Source organism: Falco naumanni, chromosome 2 (assembly GCF_017639655.2).
Source record: "Falco naumanni isolate bFalNau1 chromosome 2, bFalNau1.pat, whole genome shotgun sequence".
In the NCBI taxonomy this organism is placed as follows: Eukaryota; Metazoa; Chordata; class Aves; order Falconiformes; family Falconidae; genus Falco; species Falco naumanni.
Window position 1 is genome coordinate 94,301,240 of NC_054055.1, and position 17,262 is coordinate 94,318,501.

Below are 17,262 nucleotides of genomic sequence, written 5' to 3' on the forward strand. Positions count from 1 at the left end.
GCCGGTCTTCAGCTGTCTTGTCCTGTGGCAAACAATATTAAAGTGACTAAAAATAGGCAATTTTCCTCTTTTGGATTCATAGGTGTTATAGTTTCTACAGGTATATTATATTACTGTGGAAGGAAAGGTACACATACTGCTTCTGTAAGTTGTTAAGTTATTGGTAAAAATTTAATATCTTGGTTTAATTCAGAATTTTAGAAAAATTGGTTGACTTGAAAAATGAAAAAATAGCTTGAGGTGTTTTTTTCAGTCTGCCTGCACATATTTTATATAGCATTCTAGTGCACCTGGGACGGCAGAGTGCTGAAGACAGCAAGGTACCAAGCCAGCTGTATTGCTACAAAACAAAACAGATTACATTTAAATATCCAGGGAAATAATTTGCTGTAACATTTCCTTCAGCATGTCCACCATCCCCTTGGGATCTGAGAGGAAAGTTATTCTGCTCTTTCCTTTGACAGATGTGTAAATTGAAGGGTGAGAGAACCTGGGCAAGGAGGGGATTCAAATAAATAAATAAATCTCCCTTCTGCTGTGCATGTAGGAAAATAGGAATCCAGAAAAGTTTACATGAAAAGTAGATGGGATATTCTATACAGATTCAATTTATTGCATGCAGAATAAATATTCTGTTCTCTATGGAAGCCATGTGCCTTCAGAATGAAAAAAGGTTAGTTAAAGAACGTGTGCATTTTCAGTTTCAAATATTACACCTTTGAATCAAAGATGGATAATGTAAAAATATTTCCTTTTGAAACAGTAAGATGCTGTTTGCAAGCGATATTAATGGACACTGTTCTTTATTCCTGAGTGATGGAAAATACCAGCATGTTATCATGTGTTTCTGATTACGCAATTTCAATGTATTTTTTCCCCTCCTAGAATAACTTTGACTTCTTAGCCCTGGCTTTGAAAATATGTGGGTTTTTTTTCAGATTCTTTCATGATAATTCTTTGCTTTGATATGCTTGCCTTTGTTCTGTGTCTGAGTGCCAGCAAGGCCTGTCACCAAGATGGGAAAGACAGAAAAGTGTTCTTTTTGCAGTATCCCCAAACAATTTCTGCAACTTAACCTATGCAGACCTTGTAAATGGAACTGCTACATCAAAGAATAAATACAATGTGAATGTATAGGCTTTCAGGTGGTACGGAGAGCATGCATCTGAAAATTTATTCTAATTCATGTGGCTTTGGAAAGCATTTTCTGTTTGTTCCCTGCTATGGGAGGGGATGTTCAAACTGTCTTATCCTTGGTATTGTTTTTTAGTATCAAATAGCCCATACCAAATAAAACCAGAATGTATTTTTGGTAACTGAGGAACAGCAGGTTCTGGAGGGTTTAAAATAGATGACATATCATACCAAGAATAGCCCGGTGCAACTTAGCCGACCTGAGAAACTATTCAAAGAGCAAACCAAAATGGAGGGCAGTTCCATACTCCATGCTTTCACTAACATTTATTTTGCCATTTTTGCTTTGTTTTGCTTCAAGCTTCTAATTAAGATTTCCTTGGCTTTGCTGACCCATTTCTATATTGTTAAAGGCAACAGAAAAGAGGCTGCCAGGATAGCAGAAGAGATCTATGGAATAGTCCCAGGTAAAGTAAAAATATGGACACTCTTTAACATTTAAATGTGTATTTGCTACATTTTTGTAACTTGAAGATTTAGATCATTGAGTTGCTGTGAAATGAGGTATCTGTTGCTAAATGCATGGGTGAATGTTTTAACCTGAAGTGCCTTCCATTTCTGGGGTCTTTGCAGTATCAGTATGTCTTGGCATGATTTAGGTGTGCAAAATATGAGACTCCCAACAATTACCCAGCTAGAATGAGGACAACATTTGCTCAAGGCACTACAGTAAATAAAAAGATTGTTCTCGGAAGCAAGGCATCCTTTAGCAGGGGTTACAGATGGTTTTACTAAATAGCTAGCTTTACTGCCAGAGAATATTTAGAGAAAAGGTTTAGCATGTTGATTTTCTGAAAGAAGATACTAGCAGGATATAACTAATGACTTTATGAATCCAAGCCAGGAACCCCTGTTTTGTTAAATCAGATTATAAAAATGAATACAGCTAAAATTATTTGGGAAAAATACATGGCACAGGAATATATTGTGTTTAGTATGCTATTTAGTAGGTCACTTTTTTTTTTTTTTTGGGGGGGGGGGGCGAGGGGGGGATGTTTCCAAGTGATTTTACTCCTTCACATCACTGCCATAGTAATGAGTAGACATGTGTTCGCATGCCTGGTAATTCCACTAATTAAAATGAAACAGTGTTTTAAATGTACTACCAATGAGGACCTGTTTTCCTACTTGAATAATCTTATCAGCGTTGTGATATCACAGATTTTCCCGTGACTCATTTGTTGGGCACTTGCTTCCTGATGAATACTGCTGCCATGACCAGGCACGTGAACGTGAGCAGAACATGGATTGTGAGGCATGGCCACCCAAAGCAGAGAGATTAAGATCTGGCCAAGAGAAATACTGCAGCAAAGCATTATTTTACAAAGCCTTTATATACAGGCATGTTTGGGTTATTAATTTATTTGTTAATCTCCATAATATAATTCCAATCATTATTACTGTCAATTTTTTCCAATTGCCTTCATGCAATTGTAGTCAGACACATGGTAAACAGCAGTTTTTCCTCCATCCAGGGTCTTACTGAAGTGCCTTGAAGTTTAGCAGACCACAACGTATTTTTATCTGCAAGTTGCCATTTGCAAAAAGCTATTAAGGATAACCTTACAAAACCTAAGATCATGTGATGCTGTTGCTGGGGCACTATTTTGGATCACAGGCGGAGCTTCACAGCCTTTTCTCTTTGCAGTGAAGTGGCACTGCAGCAGCAGCAGTAGGGCTGCTTAATGTATCTGTAGACATTTAAAAAGACACAGTTTTCAGACATGTCACTCACAACTGTGAAGGGAAGATGTGCCCCGTATGGGAAATATATTTGCCACACGTTTCAGGGAGGTAGGTTGCTGTGATTAGCATGCAAGTATGCAGCAGCATGTGTTTTGATGGTGAGGCATGTGTGTGCATACACATGCATTGTAGATTCATGTGACATGTGCTTGCACATGCTATACTATGTGTCTAAAAGGTTAAATAAGGCACTGTAGCTCTGTTTTCTGAGTTACTTCTGAATCTTCCTGCTGTATAAGGACCCTGGGTTTTGTCACTTGTGATATCTTCTGACTTTCTGAACTAAGCTTTCCTATTTCAGTCACCAGCATGATGAGGGATGTGGGCTTTTTGGATGTTTTCAGGAAAATGTTTCTCAGTCCCTGCTTGGTTCCTGTTTCCATTGTTTTGCCTGGTGCATCCTACTTGGTCCTCAGGAGCCTGGTCATGTATTGTGCTGGCTGGTCTTTCCATGGCAGCTTCCTGCCTTAGGAGCCCAGGAACAGCTCCTTCAATAAATGGAAACAAAAGTAGTAACTATAGTTAAAGCTGTAACCCCATGAGCAGAAGTGCACGTCAGTTCTCGGGTAACAAAAGGAGACTCCCCTGGCCAAGGCTGAAACCCCTGCTGTGTCCTTGGCCTCAAGTCCCCAGGGTTGTATCTGTGCCTCTCATTGATTTCTCCCTGCCTCGGGTAACACCTGAAATTGAGATAAATCACCTTTTCCATTCTCTCTGGTGTGTGGCGTAGCTGAAAAAATTAAACAGGACAAGGGTTTCAAATACAATGCTCACGGGATTGCTGTACAGCAGAGCATGAATGCAAACACTGGGATTGCTTCTGTCCTGGCACTGTAGATGCAGCTGGCCTTTGAAGAAATTCTAACTACACACTGGGTTGTAGTATGGTTATAAATTTTAATATAGAACGAGTAAATTTGTGCTCTACTTGAGTGGCAGGGATTTAACCTGGGTTGACTGACTATGCCTGTAGGTAGTAGCTAGGCTAAGGAATTTTTTTCTTGGCACATAATAGATTAAGATATGAAAAAGGGCAAGCTAGCCCACATGAAGAAATCTGAACAGTTCAACAACTCAAAATGATTAAGGAAGAAAAGTAAAGCCTCAGGCAGAATTTATTTTACCATGTCTTTTCTGAAACCTTCCAGTGAGAAGGAGGATGGAACCTATTACGTGGTCGTCTGAGCTGGAGGATATTATTTATGAAATTGTCAGTTGAGGAAATAAAACTGCCAAGGACACGCCAGTATTCATTTGATGGACAAGTCATTCCCGTGTCTCCCTGCTACGAGTCTCTTAATGAAGTGCAAGAGAAGCTGGAATATGATTTGTGACAAAGGCTCACTAGGAAAGACGGAGGCTGATGTGGTTGTGAATAGGAGAACTCCAGGGCTCTGAAGGCCTGCATGAGTCCCAGCAGCACTAAACTCGTGGTCTTTGCTGAAGCATTTTTTTTAGCTATTTCTAAAAGTTCTGCCAAGAAGCTTGTGTTGAGGACCCTTAATGAGCAGCCAGCTTCCTCAGGAGTGCTGGGCCCTCAGCTGCTCTGCTGAAATCAGTTTGTCAACTAGTTTTGCCACTGACCCCACTCTGATTCCAGTCCTGATCTACATTTACACACAGCTGTTTTTTCCCTGCCCTTCCAGGATCTGCTGTTGCTTTTTACCTGAATTAACTCCCTTGCATTTGCTGTTTCAGGCGGCTGGGCAGACCGATCCCCTCTTCACGAAGCTGCCTTCCAAGGACGCCTCTTGTCTTTGAAAACCTTGATTGCACAGGTAAAAGCCCACAAGCACAGAAAAGGTTGGGAAGCGGCATGTTTTCTATTGAATTGCATCTGTGAGTTTGAGCTGATAAAAGACTGCAGCAGGGCTCAAGGAATACAGTTGTGTAAATAATATATCCAATACAATTGTGTAAATAATATATCTGCATGTGTGCCTTTGGGCACGCATTAGTTTGCTTAGTCAGGATGCCGGGGGCAAGCCCAGGACAAAGATGTTACAGCTTGTAGCTCGCTGCATCATAAACAATGATCCTTAGGCTCTTTCTCAAAGATAAACCGTGCAAACTGGGCTTGAGAATAGGGACTATATGTACATCAGCTATTTAAAAAAAAATAATGGTAGAAAGCTGTAAAAATACATCTTGCTTTATAAAACAGCCAGCATGGTCTTCCTCAAGGGAGAGCCGTCAGCCTGAAACCCTCTGCTCCAAACGAAACCAAGAGTTCAGGTGAAAGATAGAGAGGAGGGAAGAGTACATTAGGAAGGACAAGATGCTGGATGTGAAAGTGGGCAGCTGCAAAGGGACAAGTTATGGTTCTTCTTGCTTTGCCAACCATCTTCCTCACCACCTTCACTTAAACTCAATGTCCTCATGTGGCATGAATGAGCAACTGCCCCTCCCCCCTCCTCGCCCCACCTCAATCAAGACAACTGCAGGGAAATTAACTCATGGAGTGTAAACTCTGTAACTTAGCCATCAGACTTATTTTATTCAAGGTAAATAATTTTTACTAGAGAGACCACATCTCAAATGGACAATGCCCTCAAGGAGTGGAGCTGCCCCTGTGAAAGCCTCCACTCCAGACATCTATTGCGACACGGCTGCAGCTAAAAGAGGTTAATGTTTACAGCCTGTATTCCCCCTCCCATTTCCTGATCCCTCTTTCCTTCCCTGATATCAAATGACTTTTATGGAAAAGGAAGTGGTAGAGGTTAGGGATAATAAAGAAGAAGGCTTATTCATTCAGAGCTTTGTTGTTTTTCTGACCCCCTCTACGTCCATTTATGCTGACCTTACACCATCTTATTAGTGGGGCACCTGGTGGTGTGGTTGTACGCTAGACGCCCTGGCTATACACTGGTTGTGGTTGTATGCTGGAGAAGCACCTGGTGTTGTGGTTATACATAATTTAGTTAATCCACTCTTTCCTCTTCTGAAGACATGTAATTTTGGGAGTGAAGGATGAGGGTCCTTGCTGATGAAAAGGGATCAAGGCAGCAATGTCTGTAGAGACTGAACTGGAGCTTATTCACCACAACTTGATAAATATAGGGATGAAGCTGTTCACGGACCAGCGTAATCATTACTCATTGCTTCTAATATACTTACACTACTAGCCTAAAATTAAATAGGGAGCTATACTTTGGAGTGTATGTGAGACACTCGGAGGTCTCTGCCGTAGGACCATAGCTTTCAAGAAACCAGTGAGGCTTCTGCTCCCCAAGGGATGTCTGGACATGAGGGGGCAATGAAGCACTGGAGTTTTAAAAGACCTAAAGAATTCACCAACACCGAAAGAAGAGTTTCATTTTTCACATACATTGAAAACAAGGTTTAACATGAGTGATGTTTGGCAAACAGCAATAGTGAGATCTATGAATCATCCTCCATTTAATAATGGAAAGGATTGCTGTGTTTTCCAAGACATCAGTAGTTACTCATTTACTTGCAATGACTGAATTTAATTTGTTAGATAAAAATTATATATATACACACACACACATATGAATAATGATTGAGAATAGATCTCCTTATCAGGAGTCCCTAGAAGACATTACTTTTGAAGGAATATGCTGATCATTAGGTATGAAACATTGATGCAATTAGAAAATGGCATAATCTCAACATTTTTTCAAGGTTTTATCTATTGCCCTGGCAGTGATGTGCAGGAAATTTTTAGTGACAGCTTTCACATTAATAATGCTTTCACATATCTGAAAAACGATTGTTTTTCTATCATAGAATGTCTAGCCTAAAGTGATTCCAGTCGCTGCTTTTAATGCTTATTGCATCAGGACTGGTGACTTTTTCAGTTCCGTTGCTCACAGGTGCTTATTTGTGCCCATTGCATCTGCTGCTGTGTACCAGACAGTGCACTGCTGACATCTGGTGAGCAGCCTGGTCTATAGCACATCAGGTAGAGACTGACTATTATGAAATACAAGACATCAAGCAGAAACTGGAGCTGCTTCCAGGCCTGTTCTTACACCCAGTTGTAAAATCTTAATTACTAGATGATTTAGATGCATCCTGGGCAAAACAAATATGGCAATTGCCTTCTCCTTTGTGAATGTGTCTGGTTTCTGTTTGCACAGGAATAGATGTAAGAACTGTTATTTAGGGAAAAACCTGTAAATCTGTAAACCACAGTTCTGTATTCCAGTGTAAAACATTTTCTGGCTGGTCAAATAAAAAGAACGGGTTTGTGGATGGGGTTTTTCTCATCTGTCTTATGGGTTTACCAGGTACTTACTACCTCTGAGTGAAACACACTGGGCACTCCATATAGTCAGTGGAATTATTTTTAGGACGCAATTCACCTGACTCATTAGAAACAGCTGGTTTAGCGTGGGATGAACCATATCCTAGGGGATCCTCTTTCTCCCCAGTGAAGGAGCTGAGGGCTCCAGTTGAGCTGCAGATTCCTGACGCATCCTTGTTCAGGGAGGTGAATCCCACCAGCTGTAGCTCCTGGTGCTGGATGGAACAGGGAAGGTAATGCCACCCTTGTAAGTTAAAGAAATGCAATGTCTTTTCTGCAATTAACTGTATGTTGTAAATAACTACAAATAGAAGGCATAGCTTGTTCTTGCTTCCTCTTTAACCCCAGCTGCCGTCTTTGGGGATGAGCATCAAAGCACTGAACAGCATTAATCCAACCCGTGCACCTTCCCTGGAGACACACTGAGCAATGTGTCTCTCCCCCACCACAGTCTGACCACCCTTTGCACCTGTGCTGGTCGCGGGGGAGCCATGTGGTTTGGGCAGGTCTCTCCCCTCATGCCCCCCACCCTGCCTTGCAGGGTTTTGATGTGAACCTGGTGACAACAGACCGTGTGTCGGCTCTCCACGAGGCCTGTCTGGGTGGCCACGTCGCCTGCGCGAAGGTGCTGCTGGAGAACGGTGCTCAGGTGAGTCCCAGCACGGATGCCCCCTGCATCAGCACGGATGTCGGGTAGCTGCTTGCACTGCAGGGCCAGGATGCAGACAGACAGGAGCATCTCAGGCAGAAACAGGAAAAATAAAAGAGTTTTGGGTTTTTTTCTGTGGGTGATGGATTTGCTTTCCCTGGTAGCTGCTTGGGTCACCCTGTTATTCTGGTTTTTTTTCCCCTCTGTATGTGAAATGTAGTCATGATTGATGGAAAAGGAATGAGAGATGCTAGGTGAAAATAACCTTGAAGAAAATAACTTACCCTTTTTTTTCCCCTCATAACAATCATGGGGATTGCCTCTAGTTTTCTGTGGGATAATTGGTAGTCTCGCATAAGTAGATGTGCTTGAAGCAATGAAACATTTCATCTGCTAATAAAAGAATATTTCCCCAATCAGACCTTAGGTAGAATACATCTTAAAAATGGAGATACAGAAATGGATGAAATATACAAGAATATATTTCATTCAGCTGGATTATCAAGTACAAATTATATAGCAAGAAACTGAGTAACACCACAAGAGGCAATCAAGGTATCCTCTGCAGAAGAAAATGCATTTGTTAACTTCCTAAACTGTATGCTACATTTCAATCCCTTAGAAAGGTGACAGAAAACCCCTTTTCAGCTTAGTTTTACTTGATTTTGGTATATTAATGGCATTGTCTTTTTATAACTCAGAGAATCATCTTTGAACTACCTTTTCCTTTCCTAATAAATCAGCCTATTCCTGGTATAATATAAAATTCTGATGTTTTTTGGTGTTTGCTTCCCCCCTGCTCCCTGTTCATAAATAAAGTCAACAGGCTTTTGTCTAACTTCTGGGGGAAAATGTGCCATTCCACTGTTCTTTCTTTCTGTGCTCTTCTTTATTCTCTTTTTTTACCAGACCATTTACACCACAACAGCTCTTACCATTCATTTCTCTTTTACCGGTTAAACCAATGCCCAGTGGAGAGGGAAACCAAAGATATTTCTCTTCTGCACTTATCCCCTTGGTTATCAGCTTGCCTGAATCGCTGGCCTGTTGTGAAATGATGCTGATAGACCCCCAGTGCCTCCAGCAGCTCCAGCCACGTCTGCCTGATGAGACTGGGAGAGGCAGAGGGCAAGTGCTGGGTTGTAGGGCTGCAGCACGTAGTCTGTCTGAAATACAGATGCCCCCAAGGCACTTCTATATCTTTCCTTTTCATTGTTTTGAAAGCTGTGTAGGATGAGGGATAATTTAGCTCAGCAATTAGCAGAAGGGGAGGAAGGTAATGGATGAGGCTGGGATCTGTAGTGATGATGCTGTTGAAACAGAGCTTTAGTTGGAGCCTTGCAACTTTAGGAAGAGCAAGCTACATTTTGGGGTCCAAAATCTGAGCAGACAGATGTCCCCCATGCTGTGGTACCTGGTATCTCTCCATACCATGGCAACTTGCCCACCTCCTGGCCCCATCATGATTATTTTCCAGCCAGCTCTGTTCCTCAATGGTTTTCCATGAAGATGAGCAAGCAGAGGAGGCACCAAGGAGCAGGGGCTGCCTCCACCAGGGTACCTGCCTGATCTGCAAGTGCAGCTTCACGTGGGGGAGCATGGCCTCACACTGGCTGCTGCATGGTTGCAGCCTGCTGAAAATGGCAAAGACTGGCTTGTAATTGTGGGAAAGGCACCTTGTGGGAAAAGGAGTTAAATCATTCAGCATTGTAAACAAGTCAGTAGTTCAAATGAACAAAGACAAATGACATCTAGGAAGGTATCAGCTGCAGATGGTCCACTGCTAAGTTACCCAGAATAAACCAATAGGTTCTTAAACATCACTGCCTTTCTCCACTTTAAAGGCAATGTATCTTGCTAGTTAATTGTGTGGTCTAAGGTATTTCTACCCTGGTGCTCTGACCCCTTTACGATGCAACTCCTGTGCTAGCACTGGTAGCAAAGTCCTCTGACCTCCCTGGTGGCCCAGGACTTCTCCATCCCTTCCTCTCCCACCTCTTTCCTCTTCTCCCTCGTTTGGAAATCACATAAATTGCCATTTGTTTGCAGAATCCATTGTTCTTCTCCAATGTGCCACGCAATTAAAGACATGCAGATTTGGTGCATAAGTTGCCTCTGAGGGCTTGCTACGCAGTTAAACAGCATCTCCGGAGCTGCTGTGCACTACACAAGCCAGGGACTGTGCTGTCCCAGTGGAGAATGACAGATGGTGGCTCTTGCCAGGTCTTTACGTTGGTGGTGGAGGAAGGAAATTCCTTCTCTCTTACACACACACATACACTCACATGCGTATGAACACAGACTCTTTCAAGCTCCTTTTCTGTTTGGGATTAAGGTTATGTTTCTGTGAAAATTTCTTTTGCTGGAAATGTATTTTCAGGTGAAAGTATTTAACATGAAGTAAATGTTTTCATTTAAAAAGCAAAGCCATTTTCATCTGAGTATATTCTGTCTTTGCATTGGTGCATGATCATGAAGATACTAAAGTTCTCCACATTAAAATATATCAAATTCTGCATTTTCTGAGCAACTTTAGAAGGAGCATTCATAGCAGGCAGTGTCACTGCCTTATGGTACTAGCTATCCAGGAAAAAGGGCAGACCTCAAAGGAGAATGTTATATATGTTGTGCCACAACATATGACTCTGAAAGTTGTTAACAAAATCAGTTCTGCAATTGAGCATCTTTTCCTGGTGCATTTCTGGTGTGCATATGAGGCACGCTGTAAGGATGTTCTTTTAAAATCAGATTATCCTGAGTGTGTCTTGCTGTTCCAGGTCAATGCAGTCACCATTGATGGGATCACTCCTCTGTTTAATGCCTGCTGCAGTGGCAGTGTGGCCTGCGTCAACATGCTGCTCGAATTCGGAGCCAAGCCGCAGCTCAGGAACAACCTTGCTTCACCCATTCATGAAGTGGTCAAGAGAGGTAACATTCAGGCTGTGAGCAAAGCTAACAATACCTAAGTGGGGAATACATCTTTTATTAATGTTAAGATATTTTTCAAAAAAACCCTTGTCCATACCAGTAGGGATAAATAGGCTTGGCTGATTCCCAGCTGTTGTGCCTCATTGGGTGTATCTGAGTGTATTCTGCTCTGCAGCGCGCCAGTGATGGGTCTGCTCTCCACAGGTCACAGGGAGTGCATGGAGATCCTTCTGGCCCATGAGGTTGACATTGACCAAGAAGACCCGCAGCACGGGACTCCACTCTATGTGGCTTGCATGTACCAGAGGACAGACTGCGTCAAGAAGCTTTTAGAGCTAGGTACACCTGGAAAGGGGGCTGGGGGAGAGCTGTGGTGGTGTTAGCCACCACTGCCTGTCTCTCTGAGCTGCCTCTCTACTGCAAACATCATGGGTTATTTTCACAAGAGGTGTTTGAGCAACCCAAGTCTGAGAGACTTGTTTGGGACTATTAAAAATTTCACTTGCATTCATGAAGGATTTATGATATCCTCCGTGAAAAAAGCCCTAATTACAGAGACCTTCCTGAGGCTGTCTGAATGTAAAAATAAAATATATTTAGTTTTCTAGAATGGTAAGAGGAAGCACAGACAACCCTGGCTAATACTAGTGACCAAAATTAACTCTTGATTATGATAAACTGCCATGTTAAGCATTTAGCATTAACTTCACCTGCTTTCACTGGATGATGAAAACAGCAGTAAAGCTGCTTGCAAGAATAATCATTGCAGGTCCAGGCACAGCCTATGAGCTAGCATAAATTTTTGCTGTCAGTGTACATTAGCTGATTTACACCCGCTCAAAGTGCGGCCCTGCTGAGCCTGGCGAGCCTAGAGCAAGCTTGCTGTGCTCCCAGAGTTATTACACGATGAGACACCTAAAGGTGTTTTTTTACCCCAGTAATTTAATTAACATAATCTATGTTGGATACTATGTTATTAACAAATTTACAGAGCATATGGTAGGCTTTGAACATCTATTGGGTCGAGCTGTTCAGTTCTATCCATAGCAGACAGGATCTGATGGCTCAGAGGACTTTTACACAGCAGGTATTTGATCTGCTGAGTTTTGCACAGCTGCTATTGAGAGAAGCGGAGGAGGCCTGTTGCCATCCATCCCCTTCATTGACTGAGGTTACTGGTGGAAACCAGCCCATGTGATGCGGGTTCGGACAGTTCCTGCTGCTTCCCAGATTTAACCAGGCACTCTTGTTACTCAAGGAGCCAACGTTAACATGGGGAAGCTATTAGACACCCCCCTCCATGCGGCAGCAAGGAAATCCAGCGTGGAGGTAGTCATCTTGCTGACAGACTATGGTGCTAACCTGAAATGTAGAAATGCTGAACTCAAATGTGCCCTGGATCTTGCCATCCCCAACAGCAAAGTGGAGCAAGCTCTTCTGCTTCGGGAAGGTAATGGTTTCCTTTATTCTTTTTTTAAGTAGAACAGTATTTATTTCCTTTACCCAAGTCCATTTTTCTTAACTGCTTTTATAAGTAATGTCTATAGAAGTTCTCTTGTCTTCTTTACCGATTTCAAACCCGCAGCACATGACACAGAGAGGAGTAAGAGACTTGTGTTCCATTGCTAGACCTGCCACCAACAGTCAGGTGTTTAGTGGGTAAATTGGCCAGTTTTTGTGTGCTTTCTTTTCCTGTCTACTGAAGGAAAATCATATATATTTACCTACCAGGACTCTAAGGACTAAAAACTGCCATGAGAGTTTATTTACAGACAATATTTTAGTGCCACTGTCTTGGCTTCAACCCAGCACTGTGGCTCAATGTCCCCTGCTTCCTGCAGAAAAAGCAACACGAGTGTGTGTGACCTCAGTCACTGGGAGAAAGCAGAGCTGTTTGCCAGGTGGCTATTGAGCATCATGGCATACAGTTCGTCCTTGTGGATCATGGGGCTGCAACCCCAGCACAAACCAGTACTGCCCTTTGCTGCTTACTTTCAGCCTTCCCACAATTAATTATGTTTCCCGTTTATTGGAAGAAACCTGTGAAAAGAACCTAAGATCCTCTCGGGCCGTTTTCACCTGCACTACATACAACCAGAACTCGAAGCATCCAATAGCAATATTCCTGATATTTGGGCATGCTGAATTAAGCCCCACATCTCCTTCAGCCTCTGTATTTCCCAGCTCACTGCTACCCTGTTAGTCTATGCCCTACTGGGAGGGTGAATGATGCTCCCCCATGCAGGCAGCCTGCTCGGTCCCCACCAAGGAGCAAAGCACGATGCGCACGGAGAGCTAGCTTCCAACTGCGAAATAGCTCTTGGATGGCAAATTAATATTGTCAATGTGGCACATAGGCTTTGTGCCAGCCCTCTGCACACAGGTGGGTTTTATAGAGGAAATGAAACAGTGGTTTAATATCCTTCTTCCTACTCCCTTTCTCCATGGCTTTTCATGCAGAGCTTTAATTTGTCATGTCTAAAATCTTCCGGGAGGACTGTTGCTTGAATGCTTCTCACCTCTTGTGACTTCTGTCCCTGTATCTGAGACGTTCAGGGCTCAGCAACGGCAGGCTGCGTGAGCAAAGGCAGTGCTTGCAGTTGTCCTGCGTGGATGAGAGATTGTGTATTAATATTCTGATATTTTTCTAATTTTCTTTTCCTGAACTTTCTTTTTGATTTCCACTTTCAGCTTGTCACCCTCTCCTCCCTTACAGTCAGAGGGACTATAGGGGCACTTCGGCTCCTGCTGGCTCTTCACTTTTCAGAAAAGAAGCTTTCTCAGTTTCCTCACACATCCCTTCAGTTCCGCTTCCAGATACTTCACTGTATCTAACACCTGCAACTGCCCTTTTCCCCTACTTATGTATTTTCTGAGGTCCTTCTGTTTGAAATAAGCAACCCAGGTTGAAGAGTTTTCTTTCTACCCCCTGACTTTTCTGCTGTGGTTACTTAGATAGCTCCCTTTACTTGCTCCTCTTCCTAAATATTGAGTGATGTAAAACATAAATTATTTCTGTTTTCCTAAGTGCTTTGGGAGATGATAGCTTCTTTCTTCACTTCCAGTGACAGTAGCACAAGTCCTTTTTTCTATATATCCCATAATTTTCTATTATTTTTTCACAGAGAGGGCATTATCAGCCTGTTTAAGCTCCTACATTTTCCTGTAATAAAAGCACAGGTAAAGAAGCTTGTCTGGAAGGTACAACGACAGGCTTTTAAAGCACACACCTCTACCCATTGCTTGCCAAACACTTCTGTGATTGCCACTGTTTGGCCAGGAACTGGAGGGGCAGGGATGAGATGGGGCTCAAAACCAGGGCTTCTCCGGGCAGGCGTACAGATTCAACCTGGAACAGCTCCAGCAAGAGCAAAGGAGGCAAAGGGACACATCAGTTAGCAAGTTGCATTTGCACGTGCAAGCGTGCAGCTGCAGAAGCTACGGAGCCTCATTTCCAGTGGGTTTGTGCGTGATGTGCCCCTCACCTGATCCATGGTGGGGTGTACTGGTGGCACCTGCCTGGTCACCCCGCAGGGAAGCCACCAGGGCAGCACCGCTGTGTGCAGTGCCATGTAAGCCACTACCCAAGCTGGCCTCACTGCTGTCCCAATGAGACCTCTGACAGCTTTCTTACCAGTGGGCTCTGACATTTAACAAGAGTTTTCACATGCAGCAACCTTACTCCCAAGGCAAGGAAGGGCAAAAAGGCCTCTCGGGTTTTTTTTTTTTATTATTATTTTTTTCATTTTGAAGTTTATGTATTTTTATTTTTTTGTACCTTTACCCACAAAACTTTTGGAGACTTTCTATCTTTGAGATGTTTTCCTTTTAGTCAGACTTAGTTAAAATTGGATGACACATTAAGAAATTATTTTGAGGAGCACTGATTGACTGACATAAATAGATATTCAGAGACAGCGTGGTCATGTAAAAAGGCTAAGCTGCAGTTACTACTTGTGCAGGTACCCCCTGAGACAGCAGTGGTTGGAGGAAGCATGTTCTGTACCTATGAACAGCTGTAACTGTATTTGCATGCCCACCCAATTATGGCTGTTCTACACTGAGCACTTCTGCAGCTCCCTGTAATCCTTCTTGTCTTTATCCTCACAACACCACTGTGAATTTTCTTATATTCAGAGCAAGGGCTACATGCATCCTGGAGCTCTCTCACCAGTGCAGACTGCAGTGCATGGTATTTTAAGAATTTGCTCAAGAAAAGATGGAGAAAAAACTAGCCATGTGTGCATAAAAAGGTTTTTAGTGCTTATATTTTTCAAATCACTGAACCAACTTTGACAACATAAATTAAATATGAACAGTAATGTATTTAGCTCTTCCTGACTTCAGCTAGTCACTGTGTAATGTTTGATCTGATTTGCAAATCTTTCTGGTGTTTGTTGCTTTCTGACTTATAACGGTGTGGGGGGGTTGGGGTTGCTTGTTCTTGCCTTTTTCTTTTCCCAGGTCCTGCCAGCCTTGCCCAGCTGTGCCGGTTGTGTATCAGAAAGCATCTGGGTCGGTCGTGCCTATATGCAATCCAAAAGCTGCACCTGCCTGAGCCACTCGAGAACTTTCTCCTTTATCGATAAGTTTGTGACTGTCTTTACACTGGAAATGAAAGAGGAACAAATGGTGGTTTATTCCAAAATTATTATATCAAAGAAAAAAAAAAAACGACCCAAAGTCATCATTTACTGTCTAATCTGGGTACCAAACATTAGTTGCTATGTGACAGTGCAAAATGAAAACAGCTTTTCACAGACAGTGAATGATATTATGGATACAGTTCCCTCACAATCTGTTGCCACATCCACTTAATGCTAGCCAGAGAAGTTGTAGTACATGAACACTTGACATGTGTTTGTAGATGTACACACACACATCCACCCACCCACAGACACACACACAGAGATTTCCCCTGCATTTAGTGTTATATTTATTCATGTACTATCTGTGTGGCTTCTTCCTCTTGTCTATGCAATCTCACTGTCAAAATCAAGGTAGCGGCTGCTATTCCTCCACTAGTGTGAGAATAAAAGCCTTCAGTGCCCAACATCAGCTGTATATAATACATTGCACATCTTTTGTCAGCTTTGACTTCGCATCCTGCCATCCCCTTAGTCTAGTGGTGTCATAGTAACTTCCAGCAGGCTCTGGCTGTGCAGCCACTGTACGTCCCCTTGCCCTGAGCCCATCTGCCCCTAACATATCTTGTCCTCTGAAGTGCAGGTGATGTTACCAAAGCAGGTGTGGGGGTTTGGAGTAAGCCCACAAAAATGTGTGAAAGTTTTAACCCCTCCATCTCTTCTAAAAAACCCATAAAAATAAGAAAAATATCCCTCCTAAGCTGTGTGACCTGAGATCTGGCTGTGTTCATTATGTGAATAATTTTTCTTGACTTAATTCCAGGTCAGAACTGCAAATGTTTTCACAGGCACAGTACGTCAGCTTTCAATGTCTGTCCTTTAAAAGGAATGAAATTTGCTGCTCTTTGGGGCTTTGCATGCTTTGACATTTCTCAAGATAAGTCCTTGACCTGTAGAGCAGGAGAGAAGCAGGGCCCTAAGGATGACTGTGTCACCTAAATATTCTCCTTGCTGGATATTGCTCACGAGGAGGAGAAGTTTGCATGTTTGTCTGCTCCTTCATCCCCTACTCAAGAGGCTTTCATTACCTTCCTGGGAGAAGGGACTTTTAGAGTGTTATGACTTTGCCCATTGTGGTATTAGGTTAAATATCATCAGGGTTAGTAGCCTGGACACAGCCAAGGTAAAAATGTGCATCTCTTTGAGCTGGGAAATGTGGTGTCAGTGACTGGTGCAATGTCTGTGTGGCTCTTTAAAGGTTTAGGTTTTTTTCCTGTGGAGGTTGTTCTGAGGAGAGAAGTGTTTCTTCAGACCTGAGTTTTAGTAAGCTTCTGCCGTAAGACAGGCAATGGTGTTTCATTAGTTGTAGCAAAGTGGGAAGCAGAGTTACAAGGAGAGTGTCTCCACTTAGCTCAACTTCACAGATCCAAGAGCTGATGACACATTTTTGGGCTATGAGATGCAGTGGTTTCATTATGAGTTATACATGCTGGTACCGATTTTCACTGCCCATACATCTTAAGTCAGGGGTACGTGGCCTGCTGGACCCTCAGTACGGGACTGGCTTCCAGCAGCCTTTGAGCTCCTGTCCCTGCTCCAACAGCATCAGCCTCTCTGTTTTGATGCTAATCCCTTAATTTCACCATGAGTTTCCCACTCTGAGACAGACGTCTAACGTTTCCCATACTTTCTTGTGATTAATTCAGCACAAGTAAGATAAATTGTGCTCCTGGCAGTTCATGAGGCTGGACCTGCAATATTACAGCCAAAAATGAATGTAGGTTTCAGCCTGTGTTTGCACATATTGAATGCTATCTGGCGGCAAGAGCTATTGCCCATAAAGTTTTCAGTGACACGAATGACCTTGTATAGTACAGTATATCATGAAT

The 17,262-nt window shown here is 42.8% G+C and overlaps 1 protein-coding gene across 2 annotated transcripts; it reads left to right on the forward strand.

The window, feature by feature from the left end:
- The first annotated feature begins 1,408 nt into the window (after positions 1-1,408).
- Positions 1,409-15,497, forward strand: ASB11 (ankyrin repeat and SOCS box containing 11). Of its 2 annotated transcripts, none has more exons than XM_040584134.1 (7): positions 1,409-1,601; positions 4,639-4,718; positions 7,752-7,859; positions 10,637-10,787; positions 10,992-11,126; positions 12,046-12,237; positions 15,252-15,497. In XM_040584134.1, the coding sequence occupies exons 1-7, from the start codon at positions 1,424-1,426 to the stop codon at positions 15,374-15,376; spliced, it is 969 nt and encodes a 322-aa protein (XP_040440068.1). In that variant the 5' UTR covers positions 1,409-1,423; the 3' UTR covers positions 15,377-15,497. The 2 variants fall into 2 exon arrangements, with proteins under 2 accessions (XP_040440068.1, XP_040440070.1); XM_040584136.1 differs by having other exon boundaries at positions 1,424-1,601; positions 7,803-7,859.
- Positions 15,498-17,262: the final 1,765 nt, after the last annotated feature.